The sequence below is a fragment of the Falco cherrug genome, chromosome 1 (assembly GCF_023634085.1).
Source record: "Falco cherrug isolate bFalChe1 chromosome 1, bFalChe1.pri, whole genome shotgun sequence".
Lineage (NCBI taxonomy): Eukaryota > Metazoa > Chordata > Aves > Falconiformes > Falconidae > Falco > Falco cherrug.
The window spans coordinates 100,411,699-100,437,781 of NC_073697.1; the positions used below are offsets into that span (position 1 = coordinate 100,411,699).

Genomic DNA, 26,083 nt, shown 5'->3' on the forward strand with positions numbered 1-26,083 from the left:
AGGGAGCAAGAACCTGGGTGCGGGGGAAGAAGCTTCCTCAGGGCCGGGCTGGATGCCCTGTGGAGTGCTGGGTCTGGGCACAGCCCTGGCCTGGGGTGGGTGCGCCTTTGGGGTGCGTGAAGCCTGGCAGTGCCTGGGAACAGCCGTCCTCCACATCCCCACTGGTCCTGGGGCCACCCCGGCCCCATGGCTGCCAGTGTCACCCAGGATCCCCCTGCCACCACCATGGTCTTTGGGTTGGACACCCTCCCGCAGGGGAGCGGGCAGGGCTGAGGAAAGTGGGAAGGAGCCATGAGCAGAGCTCCTCCGGTGATGCTTTGAGAAGGGGCAGAGGTATGGGAAAAACCCCAGGCAAGTGTCCCGAGACCACCCCCTGGGCTGGGCTGCCCCCAGCATGGGGCTCACCACTACAGTGGCCACGCCAGCACCACGCCACAGTACCACCAGGGGTTATTTTTGGAAAGCCTTTATGTAACTGCAAATACTCGTTCTTTTCCTGCGTCTGCTGTGCACGGGAGATGCTGGGGGCACTGCCATGGCACCCATCCACATCTCCAATCACAGCACCCCCCACCAGCATGACCCCAGCCCAGGACCAGGCAGGCCCCCGGCAGCCTCCAGCTCAGAGCTTTATTGAGGTTTTTGCACAAAAAAACACTAAGGTCATGGCATCAGCCGGCGGCGTCACATCAGCCAACCCCCGGCACAGGCAGCACGGGGCTGGGGCGTCCCTCAGCTGTTCTCGAAGCAGCCCCGTTGGTGCCACTGCTGGTCCCGCACGCGACGCACAGACTGGATGAGGGGCTGGTTGGCATCCCACTCGTTCCAGTGCCGGTACTCGCCCTTCTCAAAGACGTGCTGGCGGCCCCGGTAGCCAGGGTACTCATAGCCCACCCACCTGCAGGGGACAGAGGCAGTGCTCAGCAGTGCCCCAGGGTCAGTTCCATTGCAGCTCCCCACCCCGTGGGCACATCCCCCACCGCTGAGCAGGGGCAATATTCCCGTACCACCCCAGAGGCCAAGGCAGAGGCACCGGCAGGCAGCCACACGATGCTCTATGGCACTCTGCACTCTCCAGGGCCACTGCTCCATCGCCACTGAGTGCCACTGCAGCAAGGCTGAGAGGCAGAGCACGAGTGGGAAATGCCACCCTGGCAGGAGCGGCTGGAGAACCCAGGGAGAAGGGGCCTCGGCTGCACTGCTCCAGCAGCAATGTACTGGAGGAGGTCAGGGCAAGGAGCTGTCACAGGGCCCTAGGGACACTGCCCTGGTCCTCATCACTCCCTGTGGGCCAGGGAAAGAGTAGCAGTGGGAAGGGAGCAAAGTATGTGATGGGCAGGAGCAGCATCATGGGGACATCTGCCCCATGCCCACTTCGGTGGCTGTGGCAGGCACTGCTGTCACCACCCTGAGAGGACAAGCCATGGTGCCATGGGATGTGCCCCTGCTGCCACCATCCTTACGTTCCGTTCAGGGCCCTGACACTGGCCACGCGGTCCTGGAAGCCGTGGGCCCAGAGGCTGGGGACGTCATCATCCACAATCTCCATCTTCCGCCCAGTATAGCCGGCGTTCTCAAAGAGGTGGATCTTGTGGTCGGGGCTGTCCTGGGGGAGGGCACGGATCAGGGGCTGTCCTGTACACCCCCAGCCCCCTGAGACCCTCCCAGCCTGGTGGTCCCCACCACTGTGGCCCTGCTGCTTGTCCATGAGGGCACAGACACCCCAACACAGCCACTACTCACGATCTGGAGGGGACGGATGGACATCAGGCTGTCGCTGTTGTGGCTGTTGGACCAGGAGTCCCAGCGTGGGTAGTCCCCCTTCTCCAGCACAAACTGCTCCCCGGCAAAGGCTTGCCGCTCAAAGCCCAGCCACCTGCGGGACCAGAGGGTTGGGGATGGCACTGCCACCTGTGCACAGGGCAGAGTGCCCCAGCACAAAGCAGCACTGCAGGGGGATGCTCTCCCTGCCCCCACACCGGGGTTTGTCCATCCCCCACTCCACAGACTTACGGGCCAGATTCCACCTGGATGGAGCCGACCTTTTCCAGCTCTTTCTCGGTGATGTTGGGGAGCTCCTCTGTCAGCTCACATTTCTTCCCCTGGAAATTCTCCAGCTCGTAGATCGTGATCTAAAGTGGGGAGAGATGCCATCAGCTGCTGCTGCAGCCACATTGCCAGGTGAACACCCTGCACGAGTGCAGAACCTCCCCGCTCCTTGGCCGATGCAAGCAGCAGCAGAGTGAAGCGCTCTGGCCACGTCTCCTCCATCCCTGCTGCCCCACACCGACGTCCCTCCCCCCCCATGGCAGAGGCAGATCCCACCACGTGTGTCTGCCGCGACAGATGGCTCCTGGGCTTTGCTCCACAGCTGTGTATGGGCCAGAGATGTTTGCTCAGTAAAACACAGGCTGGTCTTTTGTCTGTGACAGGCTAAAAAACAAGTTGACTGGCTCAAATACAGCATCAAAAACACTGAGTTTGTGCTAAGGCCACCGGGGCTGTGGGCTGCAGTCTCCTGCCCCCCAGTCAGTCACAGCCCATCATTTCCTTCTCGCTGTTCCCTCCAAATCCATTTCTTCCCCTGGCCTGGACTGGAACAAGCTCATTTTTTGGTGTTTTCCTCTAAACCCTGCCAGGTGCAGAAACCACAACACCTCCCCCAGACCTCCTGCTCTCAGCAGAGCTTCAGGGCTGAGCTGCAGGACGAGTCAGTGCCAGCAGCCCGAGCATGGCGGGGAGCAGGGTCCAGGGTGCCTGGCACAGTTCGGGGACCAGGAGGGACAGCACGGCAGCCAGGCTATGCACATGTGTGGCCAGGCACACCCAACCCCTGCCCTCAAGTGGTTCTAGCTGAAACCCCTGAGCCCAGGACAAGGGCAGAGCCTCCTGCAGACACCACATGATGGCAGGTATCAAGGGATGGAGGTGACACCTGTGGTCCTTCGGACCTTCTTTCTACCCCAAAGCAATAAGAAGCCCAAGCTCCTGGCACCTCATTAGCCCATTTTCAGGATCTGCTCCCACCTCCAGCCTTCCCCATCCAGGAGCGGCTTTGCTCAGCTTCCCAGCTGCAAGAAGGACTGCAGCCATTGCAACACCCATGGCTGGTTTACCTCTAACCAACCTACGAGCATAAAAATTAGAACCTTAAAAAAATATGCCCAAGGACTTTCACTGCTCAGACCTACAGCCAGTCCCCGCCGTGACAGGATACTTGATCTCCTGGATTAAAACGCTGCACAGCTGCACGCCAGACCAGCAGGCAAACGTACTGGCAGCCAGAAATGCAGCGAGCAATTGCCAGGCAGCAGCAAATCCCCCGACCAAAGCCTCCCTCCCCGGCCCGCAGCCCCACACAGCTCGGCTTGGTGGGCGAGGAGATTTATCGGAGCAGCAACATGAACACGGCTGGCTGCACAAGGAGAGCTGGAGGCCGCTAGCTTCCCCAGTGTGACCTGCAACACTTTGGCACTGGTACCAGCACGCTGCAGCACAGAGTGACCTACAGCGTCACCCAAAGTCCGTCTGTAACCAGTTCCCCCAGTATACCTTGTAATTGCCACCTCGCTCACCAGCACCCTCCCCAGTCGCCATCTGCTCAGGGGGACTTTGCTGCTCAGTCATCGTGCCTGCAAAACCCAAATTGTAGGAGGTTAATACAGCATCGCTTTTAAGTGAGGTATCAGTCTTTAAATTATAAAGTAGTCAATAAAATACAAAAGATGAAGCTGGCATGGGAACAGGTAGCAAAAGTTAACGCGGTTCCCCTGAGTGCAGCAGCCATAAATCCCCAGGGATGTCCAGGCAGGCAGGAAGCGCCGTTATCCATCCTCCTCTCCCTCCTGCACACAGGCCCTGCGTCCTCACCCGGGCATCACCGCAGGGCCAAAGAGCCCCTGACTGAATCAAGCCATCTTCCAAGTGACACGGGATCCCCCTCTGACCCTGGGCAGCTCGCCCAGTTGCTCATTTAACTCATGTCTAAAAGCCTGTCCTTTGTTTCGAGCAGGAATTTGCCGGGTTTCAGCTCCCAGCTGCTGACATCTTTCCCTGCTAACGTAACTCTGACGGCTCTACAGTGCTCCCGCAGCCCAGCATCCCGGGGAGCAGCAGACCCTGGCAGCTGGAGCTGCCACTGCCACGTTGGCTGGTAGGACAGCAGCAAGAGCCCCCTCCTTGCTCTCCAGGAACATCTCACAAAGTTCCTACTCAAATAGGAAACCCCGGCCGAACACTCCTCCCCCGCCTGCTCTCGCCACGCTAACGCGAGGGGTTGTCGAGAGGTTAATAGGAGATGAACAAAAGAAACCAAGTTTGACCGGCGTCCTTAATCAAAACCCTGCAGCATCACTTCTTGCCAAGCATTAGCAAAACATTCGCTATAGTGAGACCTCGACTCAGACATGCTAATTCTTTTTTAAAGCCCCTTCCAGTCCAAGCAGTGCCGCCGCTACCTCTCCCGGCGTGGTTCCGCTCTGCCGGCCAGCGCGGGCAGCCCTGCTATTTATGGGTTGCTTCTGAACAGAACAGCACATTATTTGGACGCTGATACAGCAGCTGCGTCTACTGAATTCCATCCATGAGATTTCATCTCAATAGCATGGGCTCGCAGCGTGCTATGGAAACGTTATTCAGATTTCTCCCGGCTGTCCCTTAAAAATGTGCCACTCGATTTACAGAAGATTAACATCGAAATTCACATCAGCACGTTCACGCTGCTTCTTGCCAGGTTCTCTGGAAAACTCTCCCATCAGCAGTTAAAGGGAGGGTTTAGCCTAGAAACCAAGCACAGCGCAAAACAAAAAACTGTGCAAAATATTTACGGTTTGTTTGGGCTTGAATGCAAGATGGGACATGGGGTCAGCGTCAGCTCCCTGGAGCTCTGCTGGAAGGATGGCAGGGAGGCTGGGGCAGCAAGGGCACAAATGGCACTCAAGATTTGGGTTCTTGCTTCAGCTTTGATCCTTACCAGGAAGGTTATCTCCATCAAACCCCTTTTCCTTCACTGCACCCCAGCCCTTCTCCCTGTGCTGCACATTTCCTGGGATGCCCTGGGGTGCATAACAAGGTCTTTTGGGAGCCAAGTGCCTTGCACAGGGATTCATCCGTCTTCACAGGCAAAGTGTGATCTAACACGGGAAAAGCACAGTCCTTCCACAGCAGATGCCAAGCCGAGAGCTTTTTACTGGGCTCACAGTGGACCGGATTCCCCCTTTTGCAGGGAATGCTAAGTTATGTTCAACCGCACGCATCTCCCTTTACTACCTCTTGCAGGATTTTCTACCTGCTCTGGGCGCATCTCATCTTGAAACTAAGAACTACGCGTGAAACGTTCACCAAAATTGCCAAAAAGCCACTTGGCCAGGCTGGACAAACTTGGAGTTGGCCTAAAATGGCAGGTGGCCAGAAAAGCGTCCCATCCACGGCAGCGCCCAGCTGGAGCCCTCTGCTGCAATTTGCTGTACCCTACCACGCATGGGAGCAGTTTATGGTGAGGCTCTTCATCCCCATCCCACCACTGACGTACAGCCACGCTGGCTGCTCTCCTGGGGAGGCTGGGCCCCAGCACCCAGCAGGGCGAGCCCCGGTGTGATGTACCAAGCGCAGTACGGCAGAGACGATGCACCCAGCGCCTGCTGCAGCGCTGCGCTCCACCGTCACCGCTCTTTTCACCACTGCCCATTGCTGCAGTTTCTGATGAAGGACAAGACAAATGGCCTCCCAAGGATCTGCCTTCCCCATGGGAGCACGCCTGTGGGATGCTGCACAGCTCCAGCACACAGGAGCAGGGGGTGGGTGGGTAAGGGTTTCAGCAACGTAAAGCTAAACTGAAGCGCAACTGCCAGCTCACCTCTCGTCATTATTCAAGTGACACTGGTACCTACGAAGACCCCAGCACAGACAGCAGTTGGATAGAGTCCATTTTTATTGCAGTTCCTTTTCATCTTTTCTCTGAATATGAAACTGCTCAGCTGTAGAATATAAAATCACTTCTGTATAGAAGGAGGACTCAAAGGAGAACACAAAATGAGTTAAGTTGGTAAAAGACACAGGCACAACAGCATTAGAAATAGAGAATTTTTCTTACCAGTCCATTCCTTGCCAGTGTCCTCATTACACTTAGGTCTGTAGTGGCTGCAGTGCCCTCGAATCTTCCTCTCCCAAACTCACAGAGCTTGCACATTGATAAGGCAATTAAAAAAAGATGGCAGAAGGGGCACTAGCTCTCATTGATTTCTCTTCCTAACAGAACTCAATTTCCTTTTGCTGTCAGCCTCCTAAAGCCCTTTGAGAAACGCTTACAATATAGTGTTAGAAAATATTTTTTTCTTAATAAGTGATAAAACTGAACTTGAATCGTAAGTGTACAGTACAATACACAACAGCCAGAATATCTTTATTACTTAGGAAACTATGTAATACAAAGTATTTTGTATAGCACAATATATTTATTGTGACCCATATTTACAAATTCTATAAGGCTATGTGGTACGATAAAAAGTTTAAACCTATACAATAGCTCCTTCAAAAACAGGCATGATACCATCATGTTTAATACAGAAAGACTCCGTAGGCCATTAGACTTTGTCTCTCCTCCTTCTCCAATCCCACCAGAGGAATCACAAGTTACTTCAGATGATATTTTGGCAAGAATACTCTGAGCTAAGAGAATGGTGGCAGGAGGGGGCAAAGGGGACATGAGCAGCTGGGTGTACTCAGGAACAGTGCTCACCACGACCAGCTTTTTCCAGCCCCACCTCAGAAAGGATGCCCACCATGGACCCTCTCCGCTCGTACCAGTGCAGAACTAGGTTGGACCGGAGGTTCCTGGACTCTGCAGTGCCAGCTGAGAGGTCTCAGAACACTGTATCCCCAAATCCATGTCAAAGCTCCACAGAGGCTGGTTTCTGCCCCAGAAGCCCTGTCCTCCCCAAAAGCCCACCTTTGTTCCCTTAATTCACATGAAGATATAGGAAAAATGACAATGGACAGCTGTCATGAGCGCAGAGCTCAAGTCAATCAGAAAACAAACGTTTTTCCTTCACAACATTTCTACTCGAGGACAGCGAGCCCCCCCCGCAGCACTCAGCCCAGAGGCAGCGTCCGGAGTGACATCCCTGGGACCCAGGGTGGCCGAGGCTGCTTCGCTGCGCCTGCACCACGGGCTGGCACAGGTGTCCTCCAGGCAGGCACAGGCAGCCATCGCTGGTGACTTCTTCAGGCGAGCAGTTATGGTGACACCACCGTGCTCTCACTGGAACAGTTGATTTCATTCACCGGGGCTGGCAGGCCAACGCGCAGGTTCTGCCCCGCGGCACAGCCCCTGCCGAAGGGCTGCAGCCCCCCAGCTCCCCGCTGAGCCAGCCACGCCGGGACAGAGGGCGGCCTCACTCTCCAAAGCTAGGTGTCCGCAGTAAGCGACCAGCAAACACCGTGCGGAGAACACTCTGCCACCTCCCAAAATACCACATTCAACAGACTACAATTTTTCCAAGACCAGATCCAGCCTAGTCCATGCTGGCAATCCTGCTCTGCTCCAGTGCCGCGCCCTGCCTGCCTGCAGGGTACCATGGGCAGTGGGAGCTCAGACACGGTTCCTCTGGCTCCACAGGGTCAGGTCAAACCTTTGCAAAGACCCTCTCGCTTCCTATGTGCGGCAACGCTAAGGGCAGTAACACTGTGGTATCAGCACCAGGTTTTTTTCATAGCAATAGGCACAGAGACAAAGTGCCTTTTACGGGGGCACAGGCTTTTAAAGCACTGTATTTAAACTATTTATATTATATTTATCTCAGAGCTGCCCTGATCCCCACCAAGCTATTTTGGTATACCAGTCCTCCATTTAAAATCTTCACAACAAGCCACATTCCTCACTTTTACACCTAGGACGGGAGGCATGTTTCAGTGGATTTGCACAAGTATGAAAGGCTATAAACTAAAAGATGTTGCTGCTCCAGATGAAATGGCCAGTTAACAGTTTGCATTAAAAATCCGACACACAATGCACTTAAATTTGCTGATAACTGTCTGCAAACAAAAAGGTGAAACAAACTTTTGTCCAAGCAAAGAGGTGGTGGTGGGGGGTGTAATTCCTATAGGAATTAACCTTTATAACCTTTATAAAAAGGTTTCAGACTTCAAAGGCTGAAGGACAGAAACGTTGCCTCTTTCTCTGCAGGAAGTAAACCCAAACCAGCAGGACTCCCAACAGCTGAAGGCCTCCAATTAAAGCTACACAGACCTTAAAAAGGTGAATTCGCAAACCGAAAAATATAAAGGAAGAAATCCGCAAGTGGAGATGCCAACAACTGCTGTGTAAAACCTCAACTGACCAACTAAAACGGAGGGAGGATTTCTGGTAATAACAAGAGAAGTGCAATCAGGAAAGAAGCATGTATAAATTACACAAAACATGTAATTTCACTCTCAAAAAACATTATGTTGAGGCAGCTTTTTGAGCAAGCAAAAAAAGCTGAGCAGCTGTAATGGAATGGATGAGGGCACTGCACTTCCCAGGGAGGGCCAGGATCTCCGTTATGCTCCCCATTGCTCAGACACTGTTAGGACAAGAGCTGGAACCTGCTCTAAGGCAGGTTCCAGTAATTAATGAAAAAGCGTACCTGAAGAAAGTGCTGAAGCTAAGAGCTCACTCCCATCTTGTATTAAAAGCACAAAACCCCAGAAAGTATGTGGCAACAAAAGTGAAAGCATAAAGAATTCAAACAAGCATTATTTGGAGTTAAAATAGAATTATATAAAGTGTATTACAGTATGTTCTATTATTTAAGTAACAACATATTTATATATCTTTTATTACATAATGATAACCTGAAGAGAAGTAGATATTTAATCCATGTACAATATAAAGAAATGATAGAGCAGAAAAAACACTTTCCCATTCAACAACATTCTAAAGATGCTTTTTAATCAGACATTTAAGCATTAAACATTTCTCAGTAGTAGGTTAAACTACTAAAATACAGTAAGTTTCAGTGCATTGTCCAAGCAGATGTGGAAATGCATACACATTCAAAGGGCTTTGTGGAAACCTAGTATTAATTCCCTCAGTTGCCTCAAACACAGAGCAAACACTGCAGTTACAGAATTTCTGGCCTTCATTTATTAGACCAAGAACAAGTAAGTCCTCCAACTATTGGTAATGCAATACTGTCAGCCTGCTGAATTAAAAAAAAAAATCAAGCCTGTGTAAATATTCTCATAAGCAGGGGGAATTTACCTGATTTCTACATACTGTTTAAAGTAAGCCCCACTTCATCTGAGTAAGAAAAGGAATCATCATTCTTCTCTCACACCTGCAAACACTGCTGCTCAGGGCTGACCGAAGCACGCGTGCCGCACATGGTATACAACTGATGGTACCCTCGAGTGCTGCCATAAGAAAAATAAAAAATATCCCGAAAGACACATATGCAAAGCTTATCTTTAAGAGTTGCCTTTTCCACCATCACCTAAAGAAGAGGGAAGAAAATATGTGCAATATTTAAAATTAGCCAAGAGTCGCTCTTTAATCAACTGCATTCAAATGGAAGTCCATCTCCCATTGCCCAGGGTTAAAAGCCACACAGAGTGAAACACTTGGCAGAAATCTTGGGTGATCATTTCTCAGTCATTAGAAGGGACGGCTCTGATGTGAAATAGGGCAAAGCAGCAAGTAAAGATTTGTTTTACATCACAGAATTTACATTTCACCTCCATGAAGTACAGGGAGCTGCTCCCAGAACTAAATCTGGGAGAGATACACGCGCATATGGGACTTGTCTCCTGACATAATGCTGTTATTTCCTATGAGCAGACTGGGACTAAAAATCACCTTATCTGTGAGTCCTCCATGAGAAGAATTGGCACATGGTTTTGGCAGCTACAAGCTTGATAGACATCAGACCAGGCATGCCACTCTGGCTAGCAGATGCACCATTGTGGTAACCCCCCACGTACACCAAGCTTTTCCAAACACCAATCATTAGGAAAAAAAAAAAAAAAAAAAAAAAAGGAAAATGAGTTCAAGTGCTGGTGCTTTATCATTAACATCTACAAAAGCCCATCAGCAGGACACTGGGAAGTGCAACACAAGGAGCAGCATCTGCTCCCACTCAGCCCCACCACTGTCACACGGTCCCCATGGCTTTAGGGCCAGCTCCGGTCTCCCTTTGTTTTTCCCACGTTGCTGCTTTCTTAGTCGAGTCGTGAGGAATACTGACACAACAGAACAACCTCCCTCGTCGGGCTACATTTTAAAAGGTTTACTAAAAAGAGCACTTATTTGGGGAAAGAATAAAGTAGGTCTTAAGTGGACATCTTGGTTGATATTTCAGAATCTGTATTCAAAGATATTAACATATTAGAGTTATTAGTGGTATTTGTAACACCCGTGTTGTGCATGAGATACCTATACCGCTATAACATCAGACTTACCAAAAGAAAAAAAGTAAATCATCTAAGAAACTGAAGATCACATTTAGGTTATCTCACAAAATCAGCATAAAAATAAAAACATAAACCTGGTATTTACAGATTAACAAATAAAAATGTGAAGTGGGACTATCCAAATTGCTATTAAAGTGACATTCGACAATTAACTGGAACCCTGATATGAGTGTAACATCCTCCCTCTTCGCTTCCTTTTTTGTTATAAAAACAGTATTTACATATTTTATTTTTTTTTTTTTTTTTTAAAGAGAACTCGTTGACATTATTGCTTGATCCTCTTCAGGAAAGACATTCCAATGAAGCAATTATTCCACATGCTGACAAAACACAGAATATACCATTTCAAGAGTGACAAAAGTTAACATTTTGTTCATCTAAAAATTATATTCATCTGCTAGGTCAGCAGATCACATGTAAATATAAGCCAATCAAAAATACTTTTTACAAAAAATAATCAAGTTTCCTTTTTCAATATGGCAGTAAACATAATTTGTTCTTTCACTCTCACCTTCCACAAACTTAATTCTAAATAGGAGCTTACTATTTTTTCACAAAAAAAGATAAATTTGATTAAAATTGTTATTTTCATAAACAAACACAAAGCCCAGCCTTACACCTCACATGTCTACCAAAAGTCACACTTTTGAGTTGCTGAACACCTACGTAGAAATGTAGCCTTTGTTCAACAGCAAGGGGACTTTTCTGGTGCACAGCACTCCCAGATAAAATATTACTATCTTTCAAGACTTTCTGAAGTGCTAACTATGAACCACCAGTTCTTCTTTCAGGCAGGTCTAAATTGACTATCCTCCCATATCTGAAAAGATACAGCTTTGTATTTGACTATGAATATTAAGCAGCTTTCTCCACAAAACAGGAAGGCACCATGCACATAGCAGTTGAGGCAGGAAGCAAACAGCAGCAACATGACGTGAATTTTAGGTTCAGATGAGTTAAGGCTTCTGTTAAACTTCTTCATCTTCTTCTAGTTAGAATCGCTATCTGGAAAGAAAAAAACAGAAGCAACTGAAGTAACGGTATGACATGGTCAGGAGAGCAGTCACACCCTGCTGTGTCTGCTTTGTCTTACACACAAACCGTGTCTGTTACAGAAAGCCCCTACAAATGCATACTGCTGTCCTAGTGTCATCTTGGTCTTGTCCTATTTAACGCCCTAAACACTCAAGAGTTACCCAGAACACGGCTGAAACAACACACACCAAGGTTTTCAAAATGTGTGCAAGCCTCAGTTATTCGGTGACTTGACCATTCTTGCTTGATGGAAGCACTATGAAATTGCAGCACCACCAGTCCAAGTGTTGTTAAAAAAAGGAATTATCTGCAGAGAATCAGGGAAACTGTATCACCTGTGAATGAAAACTTCACTTCCACAAAAACCTGCTCTGAATTAACACAATTACTTTACGTTCCTGGGTGCACACTTCATGCCAAGTATGCTTCAGTGTTTATGCTTTCAGAGTGACCATACTGACACATTAAGGAAACATTTTTCATGTGTGTTTTTATCACTGTGTACTTTCACTTAGCAAAGCCCCTCTTCCTGTAGGGATATACCTTTTCAAACCTGATTCTCATAATGGCTCTGTCTCTTCTTTGATTTCAGCTCCTTCAGCCACTGAGGAGACTTTTCTTCTGACCTAAGATATAGAAAAAAAAAATATTGTTATTTACTTATGAAAACTCACTACCGAAAAAGAAATATACAATCTCCCCTACAGCCTTGGGAAGCAGACTTGCATTATTTTTTTCTTTCACCAAAATGAGTATTAGCATCTTTCTGACACTGGGAGTCTCTCACCTGTCCTGCTTCTCCACACTGGAGGGCAGCAGTCTGCTACCAGGAGTTCCAAGCTGCAGTTGCGGTTTAGGGGATTTGAACAACTGAGCAGAATTCACTTCACCAGGACTCTCAGACTCTTGTCTTTTTCGCAGTTGGGCCTAAATAGAAGAATAAAGAAAAGGGCTCCTTTTTTAAGCCAGCATTCAAACGTGGTTTTTTTTGGAATGCAAACCACATCACTCAGATTTATAAAACCAAAAAAATCCATTCCTGAAATCAGTGCAGGGATTCTTTTTTTTTGAAAGCATGCTTGCTATTGCAAAGCTGTTTTTTTTCCCCAAATCACTTAGTATTTCTAGCCAACAGTTAAAAGTGAGTAACATAACTGTGAGGGTTTTCTACACATATGCCCCCTGCCCTCGCACCGGCCCCACAACAACAACATTGTCATCTTCAGCAAAACTTCCTAGCTCTATTCCTAGATATCATCTGCAGCTACTGAAACCGTTTAACTCTTATCTGACACGCTCTGCCTGTGTTCACCTTGAGAACAGAGTGGTCTATTCCTGGAAATACGGGAAGTCTCTGTGCTTGTACAGACGATCTCACAGTATGCTGTATCTTTTCTTCCTCGTCAGTATCTTCCTGTTGCGTAGTTTTCTTCTCTTCTAATTGTTTAAAAAAAAAAAAAAAGCGGGATTGGGGGTGGGGGGGGTTTGGAATTAGCAGGCTTTTCATCTGCACCTTGTTCTAGATCTCTTCTTCCATTCAGAAACACATTAAGAGTAATATTAACACACCACAGGACTGAGTTCAATGCTTCAACAGAGATCAAAGCAACAAACATACTAAGTACACAGCACTAGAAAGATTTCTTGCTGACAGAGATGAGGGAGCAGAAGGTACTCCTAATTTCATGAATGTTGATGCTTCTAAATGTCTCTGTTGATCACAGGACATGAGATTAATTTAGAACTGGCAGAGAAACATCTGAAGTCATCAGGTCTACCTCCCGCTCAAAGCAGGGCTTTGATTCCAAAAGGCTGAGGAGCCGAAGTCTGCACACCCAAGGGAAGGCGCTAACTACATGTCAGCTTCCAGAACAGCACTTCTTATCAAGGAAAGCCTTCAAAATTTTTTAGGTCTGTTAAACCCACACCAAAGTAACCATCACACAGACAACAGTCTTTCCATTCATTAGGAGGCTATAGAAGAGATCAGTTTGATCACATTTTCTTTCCTGTATTCACAGGCTTTAAGGGAAAGCTGAAACTGTGGGTCACAAAACTGACTTTTTAAATAGGTCCCCTCAGCTACAAAAATATCACCGGCCTCTCTAAAGAACAGGCTGCAACACCAATAATTCCTCCACTCAGGGAATATCTAAAGGATATCTGCAGCATCTATCACCATAGCACTGTAATGCTGCAAAATCACGGATCTATAACGAGCGCGTGCAATAAGCCATTCATTCACTTCCACAAGCAAGGATTTTCGATGTCTGATGCATTTCCTTATTGCATCCTAAGTAATAGGACAGGCCAGGAGGGGGGACATTTTTCATAGAATGAATTAAGGAGTTGATTTATCCTTAACTAGGCCTCTTTAGTCCTATAGTGCTTATAGATGCTAGAAAGAAAGAATATTTATGAGTGCTTGTAGAATATGAACAATTACAGTTGCTCTTACCAGGCAACCACAGGTCTAGATATAAAGAATGTGCATCCTACCGCAGCAGTTTCTAAACTCAGTATTTTCTCAGTGAGCAAAATTCTCTTAAGTCAGCAGCCAGAAACTAAGGGAAACTGAATCAAAGTTCTCCTTCACCCTGGTCTTCTGCAGGTCTGGCTGCTGTGGCTTCCCTCACTCCAAAGGCTCCAAAAAATGGAAGGGAAGACCTGACTTAAAGGATCACCCAGAGGTGAGAAAAGGAAGCTGCTGTTAAACCTTGATGCAACTTCAGGTATGTTACACTGTTTAGAAATTCCTGCCCTTACAACCAAGTCAATTACTGCTAATTGTTTCAGAGAGTTGAGGGATACCTGTGGAATCTTTAAACATCCAGGTATTATCTGGTTCTTCTGTCAGAGAAAATCTGTTTTCAAACTCCAGCCCTCTGCTTCTTCTAAGAGAGTGGGAAATAGGAGCCCGGCGGCGTCTCTTTTTGCTGAGCTGTACACGAGTTTTCAGTGCACTGGAGTCCAGAATAGTGGTTTGCTATAAAAAGAAACAAAGTCTTTACTTTCAACCAGCCTGAAAAGAAGCCATCTCCTCTATAATGATTTCCCAACCTACTTTAACACATTAACCCATTCAGTTTAATTAAGCTATATAAATTTGCCTGATTATTATTCTTGTAGTTACTTAAAGCTATATTAAAGAGAATTTATGATGAGGATATGCTACATTGTGGCTAACTAGGTGGAGTGCTGGTTCTTTGATCTCTCTTGGCTGTGGATGTCTGAACTACATGAATTGTTTTCACTAAATTAATAAAAAATAACTGCAATAAATTGGATTTTGGTTCCTGGTGTATTTTAAGAATAGAAGAAGAAGAGGCCTTACTAGCTAGTAACAGCTGAGGGCCAGTAAGACGACTAGGATCTAAAAAGAGCAACTACACAAAATTCTCTTGTAGTAGAGTGCTGTAATTTCATTGTTCTGAAGGGTTGCATCTACAGTAATTTCAAGCCACTCATCAGCAACAAGGAGACTGCAAGTTAAGTGTCATACCACTCAGAAACACACACATGCACCTCTGTGCTTGACGGTAAGGTAGTAACATTTAGAGAGCAAAAGAAAGAGCCGTAATTTATTTATTTAAAGCAACTTGTTAGAGACTTGCCTGTAATCAGTACTGAGCCTCCTGTTTCTCTTCAGAAGACGTGGTTTTGTCTCTTTTCAAGAGATTTCAGGTCAGAAAAACTACCGATTAAAGCAGCGTATTGCCACCTGTACTTGTAGCTATTCGTGTTTTAAAGAGACACCCCTAGCCGTCCAGGGAACAGTACCACGTAGGACCATCTCCACTACCTGCAGAACCACTGACAGACAGAGACTAACCACCATCCGTGCTGTTATGAGTGACTAACACTTTCTTTACAGAGCAAAAAGTGCACTTGGGATATTCTGCCAAAGCGTTAGGAACTGCTACCATGGCCAAGGCACATGTGGTTAGAGATCTCAAAGCAATGGATCACGGAACATGGCCTCTGCTTCAGAGCTGGGGTGGGCTGGAAGACGAGAGCAGCACCTACTTTGGCAAAACACTGGTTTCTGCAGCTCCCCACGGATGGCAACACCAGCAGAGAACAGAGCTGGCTGGAGGCACTTTCGCACAGCCTACGCAGGAAGCAGCTGTGATTTTAACAGTCAATTCTGCCGCACCAGATCAAACTGCCTCCAGCACAAACCTGCTTGCATCCTTCCTACATTTTACAGAGCAGTCTACTCAGTTCAGAAGGTGTGATGGCACTTTGACAAGCAAGGCAGTGCAACCAAGACCTTCCTAGCAGCTGCACAATGCCTTCAAGTAGGGAATCTTGCACTTACCAATATATCTGCCATTAGATACTGTATAATAAAAAAAGGTGCACCAACTCTTACTAAAGAAAATCCAGTACTTCCTGGGAGCTGTACTGAAAAACTACAGTTGCATCGGTGCTTTCAAAGAACACTAAGCCTCATTAACTGTGTATGGCCAAAAATGACTTTTCTTACAGCCACAAGATTAAGTATGAAAAATTCCTTTAAAATGTAGTTGTAAGCTACTACAGAAAGAGACCAATCGTGAATAAGAGAAACAACAGGAAATGTCTTTATAGCCTTAAAGCTGCTTGGCTGATAGCACAGCAGTCACTAGGTATTTGTGTCATTTAATTATGTTCCCAATGTTCATAAAGCCGTTTAACTCCTTGCATTCTGCTCCTCAGCGAGCTATAAGAAAACCAGCAGTTTTACCAAGCGACTGGCAGACACTATCCAAGGCCCATAGCTTTTTGCAGTCTCTCAGAACCTAAGTGTTACAGGAACTAGAAAAACTTTGTAGCTTTGATCTTAAAATTTTCAGGCAGGAAGTCAGTTGGGAAAATTCAATGCGATAAAGAAAAGGCAGAGGAAGATTGAGTGCAAAGTTTCCAGAAGATACTGCTTCACAGTGATTAACACAGGTAACAATACAGTTAACATAGAAGGAGAACTTACGTTTCCCATTATGGTAACTTACATCAATGAAAGAGAAATCAGTGGTCTTTTCATCAGGGTAGGCGTCTCCTGGAGGAGGTAAATCAGTCCCGTCAGTAGAGTCTATGTCAGTGCTGGAACGGTCAAAACTTATGCTCCTTTGGTCTTTTGAGATGTCATGGTGATCTACCAGGGAGGCAGGTTCCGTTTGAGAGGACAGTGAAGATGGGTGGCTATTTGGGGGTTGCTTTCTCGTTGAAATAACATCATTTTCCAAGGAAGGAGATTCGGGCACAAAGCTGTAAATTAAGAAAATGAAATTTATGAGACTTCAGGGTAAGGAAATACATGCAAGGATAGTTGGGATCACGCAGACGATAAATAAAAGTAGAACTGAAGCTATGGCTACAAGTAACAAAGGCATCTTTGGAGGCAGCGGGTACCAACAGCAAGGGTGCAGATCACTTTCATTAGCACAGCTTTTTACCCATATGGATTTACAGTGTATCAAATAATGCAAGTATGCAGATAAATTGTAATAATTTGATTGCAATATGCTTTTATTGCTCGGGGTTTCTTTTCCCAAGCACAAAGGCCCCTTCAAACGCATGCATGTGAATGAGATGAGGGAAAGAGCAAACTGCTTAAAAGCCCTAAGCAATTTGCCCATTTGACATACGCATCAGCAGACCTTACACTTTGGCACTGTATACACTTGAAAACACTGTGAAGGGTAATACCCTGTTTGCAGGCCTCAGACAAAGAGTAACCGTTCAAAGATTCTTCTCTGTGCTCATCCAAAACTATCTTAAATATGTATAAATATGAAACAATAAATACTCTTTTACTGTAAGTGAATTCCTGCAGAACACTACAAGCTACTTGCAGGTCTTTCAAGAACAATCCTTACAAACACCTCTGTTGTTCACGTTCCCACCTTTTCCCTAGGAAGGCACACATATATATATATACACACAGAGACACATATATATATTTTTGAGATGTATTATACCTAATTAATATTAATCTATTGTAAATAATAACATATAGTATGTAATTTTTTAATATATGTAGATGCAAAAATTGTGTGCACACTTTCTGAAACACAAGAAGACTGCATATACACATCTGGACCTGAAGAAAATGCGAGTGCAATGGGAATGGCCCTGGCCACCAGGCAGCTCCTGCAACACAGTTCATGCTCCGGGTGTGAGTAACTCCGTTTCACATGACTCCAAGGAAAGAAACTGAAGCATCTTAAGCAGCGCAGAGCATTTAAACACTTTGGAAGCATTTTTTAGATGCTAATAGACATTGGATTTAAAAAAAAAGAATTGTATCCCTCGTGTTCCGACAGAAAGAAGCATCTCCGTTGGTGCTATCCCAAGACCAACAGCTCCTCCACTTGAGCTGTAGTAGATTTTGGTTCTCTCATTGCCTCTAGTTCTGGTCTGTAAGAGACAAGGAACACAAGCAGCTGTAACCCAGTCAATGGCAATTTCCAAGATATGAAAGAGGAGAGAGGACATTGCTTGTTTAGGTGGATCCAATCCCATATCCCATTGGGAAGTTTGGAAGCAACAACGTGATCGCGCAGAAGTGCTACGGGCTCATCGATTCACTCTTGCCAGGCAGGAGGTCTGCTGGCCTCAGAGTAGGTGACTTTAAAGCATGCAGAGTGAACTGGCAGGGAAGGGGACTGGAAAAGGGCAAGATCAGGGCTGGAAATCACTAGAGAAAGCTCTGCAGGGGAGAGAGACTGAGGCAGTGTCACTGGACTGGAGCACAAATGCCCTGTGCTGCTCCACCATGCTCATTCACAGCATGGAAACTAACCAGAGATATGCCCACCTGACTGCAGAAGTGGTTCTCTGAACCAACTCCTTCCTTAAGAGCTTCTCTTTTATCTTGGGGCATATTTTGGAGAGAGCTGCCCGTCCAGCCACAGGTTGTTTTCTCTCAGGAGGTGGGCAGCAGGTGGCACCCTAAGGCAGGGCTCCACAAGCAGAAGCTTTCGGGGTGCCTCAGGGATAGCACCGAGGGCAGCAGGACCTGCACCCCAGCACTGTGATGCTCCCAGCGTATTCCTAGAAATTTTTCCCTTGCCTAGATTAACAGAAAGTAGTGTCAGGACTGAAAGCTGTATAGAGTTGTGTGTCTCCCTTTGTCACATAGGTTGGAGCATTCCTTCGAACAGCAGGAGATTGTAGGGAACACTGTAAGACTCTACTGTCAGTAAAAATAGGGCTGTCTTGCTTCTAATTTTAGGAGTTCCTAGTTTAAAAACCAAACTCTAAAAGTATTTAAGGAGTTATGGGTTTTTTCCTCTTCTTAAGAAAAGTCTTTTATTACTAAGCACCTTTGTTGAGCAAATATCTAGGTAAAGTGTTCTAAATCCAAAAAAATCTGAACACGTATGAACATATGCACGGTTTTTAAACAATAGACCTCAGTATTTGGTACAGTCCACAACGACAGCAATCTTGGGAGGAAAACACTCAGGAGTCTACTGTTGAATAACAACTTTCTATGAAGCAGCAGTTCTAATTTCCAGTCTGGCAGAGCAAATGCTGCACAGAGGGTTTTTCCAGCACATGAGTAGTGTGAATGCTTCTTCCCTCCTTCAGCAGTGGGCCCCAGGATAATTAAGAACTGGTACTAATGAGCTCCAGGGGGAAGTTTTTGTCTAGTATTTTTGCTTCAAATGATATTTGGTATCTGCAGCATTAGGCTTCAGATCCACTAGAATGGGGAAGAACGTAGAGACGAACGACAATCTGCACGCTTATCACCTTTCATGGAAATGAAAAATATATATTAAAAGGATCCTGTCTGATTTGCACATCTCTGGAAAGCCTCTCCCCTTCTACATCTTAGGGCTTCAGCTAACACAGCAGTGCAGTTTTTCAAATGAATATTTGAAAAATACAGATGAATTTACACTGATCAGTGGTTTGTAATTCACTAACCTTTCTAATGGATTCTCCTTTACTGTTCTCACACAATTACAGCATCGTTACACATTAAACACTGTGACACAGCTAATCACCAAACATGGCAAGCATGACTTGAGTACACACACTGTCATGCACAGTGGCTTCTTTCCATCTGAACCACAAATTAGGGGGGAAACACCCTTCATAATAATGGTCAAATATTGCAACTTAAAACATATTTTCAGTTCTCATTACTGAGAGCTACTGTGCATCTTCTATTACTTCATTAAGATTTCAAGTTGTATGAGCATATCCGTAAGCTACTAACAATGTTTAACAGGGGTCATTTACAGATGCTTGCTTCTCTGAAAAATTATCGTTCCTGTAGTGGACACAAATTTCAGTAGAATGGTTATCACAAATATGCAATATACTAAGATCAATCTTCACTTTCAATTGCAATTAAATTTAATTAGTTTTAGCAAGACAGTGCGAAGAGGCCATAAAGAATGTGTTGCTTCATTATATGAAATTAGGAGTGAAAAAGTAAAGGGATGCTGGTTTTTATGCTGCTGAAAAGTTAGAATCAAAAGGCAGCTGTCACTTTGCCTAGGGCATCACACAAGAAATAACATCAATTCAGAAATGACCTTTCGTATTCCATAACTACAGATTCCCATTTATTACAGGTAGCTGATACTATAGTAGGTCTTTGTTTCTGAAACTTTGTTGTAGCCTAGCTTCAAGAATTTAAAGAAATAAATAACTAAAATCTTATGAAGTCAGAGCTGTATATATCCATCACCTAAAAACACGGTTCCTTTTCTGTAAAAAAGAATCATTTTTCCTTATGAAGACTGCTGCAATCTAAAAGTAAGAATTTTCTATGGTGTCAACTTGGAAAAGCTTACTAAAGCACTTGAGAAAAAAAAAAATAAAACCTTTTCGATAAGCTAAGAAAAATCCAATTAATGCCTCCAAATTAAACCATCTCCTTCCATTCTGAAAAGTTATTTGCCAAAGCCTGTTGCCACCAGCCAAGAGCAGCCCCTTCTGTTTATTCTACCAGTGATTAAGTTTAGCTGAAAATGATCCTTCCTTCACCTTCTTAGAAGCTTATCTAGGAGCAGGACCATGTTTATCCTGTTGCCACATTATGACTTTTTATTTTAAAATTCCCTTCCTCTCTCAGAGAGAAGGAGCTCATTCACTGATGCGTTCATGAAACACTCCTAAAGGGGCTAAAATAATCACTCCACGACTCAAATACTGGAAAATGCCAGAAACTGGAAGTTCCTCCAACACACCACCAGCAGGCTGGTGACACTGTTCTGTCCCTACTGCTGCAGCGTTCCCATTTGCTCCCTGGGTACCCTGCTCCCAGCGCTCCCTCAGCCATGGGTTCAGCTGGTGGCCGAAAGGCGTATGGGGTGCGTGAGGAATACAACAACACGTAAAGTCTTAAGGGAAGTGAGTAAGGCAAAACAGGAAAGTTGAATTATCAGAGTATCCTGTAAGTTCCTGCCTGTGGGCCGAATGCAGAGGCGTGTTCGAATAACCCATGGCAAGAGGAAGAGAATGCCTGCACTTGTCCTGGCAGAGGCCTTCTACTTGATAAAAAATAAACTGCAAACAAAATGCAGTTTCAATATATTCCAGGAAGATTTCCCTTATTAGTTTAATGTTTAAAAGCATGTTACTCTTACTCCTTTCCAAGTGCCTGAATTGAATATACCAGTCATTCCCGACAATGAACTGGAAGTCAAAATAAAGCAGAAAAAGGGGGTTGCAAAATGCCACAAAGTTACTATTTGTGTCTGTCATTGTCATGCTATAAAAAAAACCCCAAAACTAAATATTTCTTACAGCGGAAACAAAATTCCAAGACATGGGGATTGAGTTCAATACTTCAATAAACCAGAATTTTTAGGTGGAGCTTTTCTAATTAGGAAGAATTCTCCAGGTTTGAAATAACATTCCAGCACTGTCTGTTTTGGAGCCAAGACAAGCACGTTTGTTACAAAACAGATTTCAGAAACTGTCTATAACATACTGAAATCAAAGTTATTTTACAGAAGGTTTGGATGTCACTGTTGGCATGTCACATAGTTCACTGAACTTCAAGCTGAAACCTACCCTGATTTCATAAGCAATAAAATATTTATAGAACACAGTTCTCAAGTGCAGAACACACCAAACATAACTGACACTAATGTCTGCTGTATGATCTCAACATGTATAACATTAAAAAACCCAGATAAAATGCTATTTTCATACTACACTGAGCAGAGATTGGCTCAAACAGCAAAGATCAAGCTGTACTTTACACAAGAGGTGTAAATTATAAAAACCCTCATACTTAATACTCCAGGTTTATTTCATTACATCATTTTACTAACAAAAAAGCATCAGTAATATTATCTTTCATTCAACTGACATTCCATTACATCCTCCATTTCACCACACTAAAACGCTTCAGAGTCAGTGAGACGGGGACATTGTACCCCAGGATTTATCTGGCAGTGCACTACGTGTCATCCTGCTGTTGGAGCAGCTGCCTGGCATTCAGAGCACCCGTTTCAAATGGATTTTGCCATTCAGCCCATCTGGTAGCACAGCTCTTAAAGGCAGTGCTGATTGGTATGGAAGAGGACCAAATTTATAAAAATATTTAAAACAAACCCCAAGACTGTTAGCGTACCCTGTCTAATCATAATCAGACACTTCCTTACCTACCTGAGAGGGAGGAAATCAAGACAGTTTTAGCAAAATCTTCCCAGAACCCTACTTCTGCCCACCAGAGGCACAAGCAGGTTATCACTTTCTAAATGTGAAAACGTACATTTCTAACTATAATTACAAACATAAAAATACAAAGAATAAAAGAAGTTTTACTACCTCTGCTAATCTCATCAAAGCCATTTGGTGTATTTCTCAAGAAAAACTGTTATTCTCATGTCTCTTCTACCATTTTAGCACTAAAAAAAAATAACATCTAACTTGTGTTTCAATCACTAGCAGACTTGTTAAACCTATTCCAGTCCAAGCAGGTTTTGTCATTGCTTATGAAAGTGGTGATACTGCATTCTCACTGGAGGATTGAGTTTACATTTCAAAACTTATTGCAATTTGTAGATATCAAAGAAACATTTCCACACCTATAGACTAAAGAAAATGAACATGCAACTTTAGAAGAAACATACATGTGCACCCATGTCACACACATAGACCCAAATTTTTCTTCTCATTACGAAGGAAAAGCTTGCACGCATGGCAGAGGGGACCTTGCTCAGCCTCACCTGTCCCCACTGTGCCGCTGCTCGTTCCAGGTGCCATACTGGCTGTCGGGCTCCTGCACAAGCGTGTCCGTGTCCTTCGCTCCTGAGGGCTGCCTGGAGAAGCATTGCTTCAGCTGATCCTGCAGGGAAACAATTGAAACATTTCATCAGTCTTTTATCCTTTAGCTAAATGATTAACAGGTTGTATTTGCAATACTGGTTTTGAATCTACCAGTTAAGCTTGGTCAACACAAAACAGGGAATAAACTTAAACAAGGAAAACTGCTATGAACTTGGAGCAATGATTCTCTATAAAATAAGCACTATTTTCCTGGGCAAATCACCAGTTCTAGAGGCCAGAACTGACTCCCTGGTTTTAGTAACTCCATATTGCTTTAACATTATCCTTATCCCAGGTTGCACAAGGTTTTTAGAAGCACCTATGCAAACACGAAGAATTCTGCTGGGAACTACATTTAATCTCCCCAAGCATACATCTCCCATCAACTCTACTGCTCTTTTCCTGGATTTAATAAAAGGACTTCCCCCCCTCCCCCCCACCCCTCCCCGGCTTTCTTGGGAAGACATTCAAAATAATAAAGCATAAATAAGTAAGCATAGTGGCAGACACTAGAAAGCCTTTGACAAATTGACGTGTGCTAGTGTAAATTTCAAACACTATGTACAACATAGAAGGACAGACTCCAGTGGTTTTTTCCTGTGTTCTACTCTCATTTCCTAAGTATTTTTATTTCATAGATATGTTACTTTCTAAGAGAGAACATTGCATCTGAAGACCCTTCCCTTTTAGGGGAGAGAAGTGGGTCAGCTGCTGCTGCTGGCACCCTAGATTTGCAGCAGATCTATGTTAACATGCTCCAGAACATAACACTGCTGCACCTTTTGTTTTACCATTGTATTGAGTTACATACTGAAGTTCAACAGTTACTGAAATAATACATTGTGTGTAGATAATTAAACGTTGGTCCCTTTTGCATTCATTATCCCAAACAAATGCAAGTATGGCTTTCAGTGCTGTATCAACTTTGCTTATGAAGATCTCATCTAACAGCACATTGCACTGTTTTCTACATGTCCTAAGCTTTTTCTCTTTATATAAAAAAAGGAAAAAACACAACCAACCCATCAAAACACCCGCCCACCACCTCAAACCCACCTAGCAGAACATGCTGGTGGAAACTACCAACACACCTATTTCACTTCAGGCAGCACACACAAAGTAACAACCATACTCAGTGAACTGGGATTCCTTAATATTACCAGGGAAAAGAAGAAAACAAGGAAAAAAAAAAAAGAGATTGCATGTTTTCTTGCGTCCTTAATTTTGTAAACCTAAAGAATACTATCTTAAAACTATAAAAATACTGACATTAAGAATAATTCACCAATACTGATACTTGGCTACTGAATCCTACAATGCTTGCATCTTCTGCTACAAGTTGCTTATTTCCCCAACCATACTACCAGCCGTTGCCACTCTCTAGCTCTGTCATGCTCTTCGCTGCTGACAGTGCTCTATTTTAATGCTGAGTGAAATAAACACCAAAAGGCTCCACCATTTATTCCAACTATTACAATGCACCATTACTAGACAGTCTAAAATTCCAGTTTGCAATACTCAAGTAAGGCTTGGGTTGTGTGTTGCAAGAAACCCAAGTTTCCTGTTTTTCATCTTCCAGATGTTCCCATTGCCTAATAATTCCCTGGTAGTAACTCTTACACTTTATATAGAGACACATACCTGTAAAGCCCAGAGGCAAGCTGAGTTGTTAACATTTTTCAGCCCATTCCATACCAGCTTTTAGCAATGAGCACTGCACACACCTCTTAACAGCTAGGCGAGTAGCAGGGAAATAGTCCTGTACAGCTCAGAAACCACAGGGCATTTCCTACTGCTTGGCTCAGGCATATGTTTTGCTTTCCACAGAGTCCTTCCGTAGCTTCATGATTTCATGCCTGCACCAGGGGTTAAACTAACACTCCTGGGCTCAGCCTTCTGCTGTTACTTGGTGGCCACTTGATTCACTTCTAGGAAAGGCACTAACAAACGCAAATCATTATTCTTGCTTTCCTCCCCACTGTCTATCCTAGTTCAGGTTGGCGGTTTGTTTGTGGTTGTTTTTTTCTTTTTTTTTCAACCTGATGCTTGTTATGAATTTTTTTCAATCCCAATCTACACATTACCACATTTTTATAATCAATGCACACAAAGTATTTATCAACTTTTGCCACTTTCTGCACAGAAACAGTTGCAGCTGTATCAAGCACTGTAGCTGCAGCACCTGGCAGCCTTAGTGGCAGCACACTCAGCCTCCACAGCCCTTGCTCAGCACCCCAGGGGGACACTTGCTGCCCCAACAGAATATGACCCAACAGACACAACCACCTCTTCTTTTTTGTTGGAAGTCAGTGTTTTCCACCTGCTACGACTAAAGTCCATTACCTCTGTGCATGGTATGTATTAAATTGTTACTTGTTTCTAGCTAGAAACAGTCTAAAAAGCTTAGAAACAGGAATGGAAGCAGCTGAAAAACAACTTCATTTTATTGCATTGGGGAGACATTGTTTACAAAAAGTGTTGTGTTATCACGACTGTGATGTTTGTAAGAAGAAAGCATGGACAATCCAGATAATACCATTTTGGCAGCTACAGGAAAAAAATTAGATGCAAATATATTGCTCATCTGAAGGCTCAGTAATTCTTACTAAAATTTTACATTGCAAACTGATCAGCACGTATTCTTCCATTTCAGGCAACATTTTACTTGATGTGATATATATTTGAACTTTAAGATGTGGTTTTATAGCCAAAATGACACAATTAACACTCAGATACCAATTCTCTATGCTAAAGCCAAAACAAGCCTGAAAAAGAAATAAAATTGCTACTTCTGTAGACATTGTGAACATAAATTCAGTAAAACAAACTGAGAAGTCAAGAATATGACACTCCAAATTTTAGCAGATTACTTTGTTACATTGAGTAATGCTATTGCATTTTGCTTCTGGAGGAAGCTACTTCAGAAGGCAGCTGCACAATCTTTCCCTGATGATCCCTTTCAGTCCACACTTTTTAACTGACCCAATGACTAGCTGGAAAAAACAAATGTTCTTTGAAGTCTACAAACCATTCCTTAGGCCTAAACTATTTAAAGACTCTGGCTTCTACCAGCTGAGAAGAACCACAGAGAATTTGATGAGGTATAATAACCTGGCCAGCTAGCTGAGAGAGAAAAGGTTCCAACTACGACTGAAATAGGGAGAAGTAAGAGGAGCTGATCCCATCCCCAGCTTGTGGAGGAGGTATCCGAGGGTGACACAGAAAAGCAATTTATAGCCTGTGCATCCTGGAGTAGGTAGGATATGTTGAAGAAGAAAGGGACAACAAACTATAAAGATTATTCTTCACAGTA

At 44.7% G+C, this 26,083-nt stretch overlaps 2 protein-coding genes across 6 annotated transcripts in view; both read right to left on the reverse strand.

The window, feature by feature from the left end:
- Positions 1–613: 613 nt before the first annotated feature.
- CRYBB3 (crystallin beta B3) lies at positions 614–8,764 on the reverse strand. Its single transcript, XM_014280236.3, has 6 exons — positions 5,855–8,764; positions 3,553–3,632; positions 2,014–2,132; positions 1,744–1,876; positions 1,464–1,606; positions 614–898 (listed from the first exon to the last, which is right to left on the reverse strand). The coding sequence occupies exons 1-6, from the start codon at positions 5,862–5,864 to the stop codon at positions 733–735; spliced, it is 651 nt and encodes a 216-aa protein (XP_014135711.1). The 5' UTR covers positions 5,865–8,764; the 3' UTR covers positions 614–732.
- A 144-nt stretch (positions 8,765–8,908) lies between these two features.
- The window catches only part of KIAA1671 (KIAA1671 ortholog), an 87,191-nt gene continuing 70,016 nt past the window's right edge, over positions 8,909–26,083 (reverse strand). For all 5 annotated transcript variants that reach the window (XM_055712112.1, XM_027806023.2, XM_027806022.2 and 2 more), the window contains 7 exons: positions 22,671–22,789; positions 16,479–16,734; positions 14,296–14,470; positions 12,797–12,921; positions 12,272–12,411; positions 12,028–12,110; positions 8,909–11,454 (listed from right to left, as the gene is read on the reverse strand). In XM_055712112.1, coding sequence (XP_055568087.1) covers positions 12,032–12,110; positions 12,272–12,411; positions 12,797–12,921; positions 14,296–14,470; positions 16,479–16,734; positions 22,671–22,789 — 894 coding nt within the window. In that variant the 3' untranslated portion in view covers positions 8,909–11,454; positions 12,028–12,031. The remainder of the gene's footprint in view (positions 11,455–12,027; positions 12,111–12,271; positions 12,412–12,796; positions 12,922–14,295; positions 14,471–16,478; positions 16,735–22,670; positions 22,790–26,083) is intronic.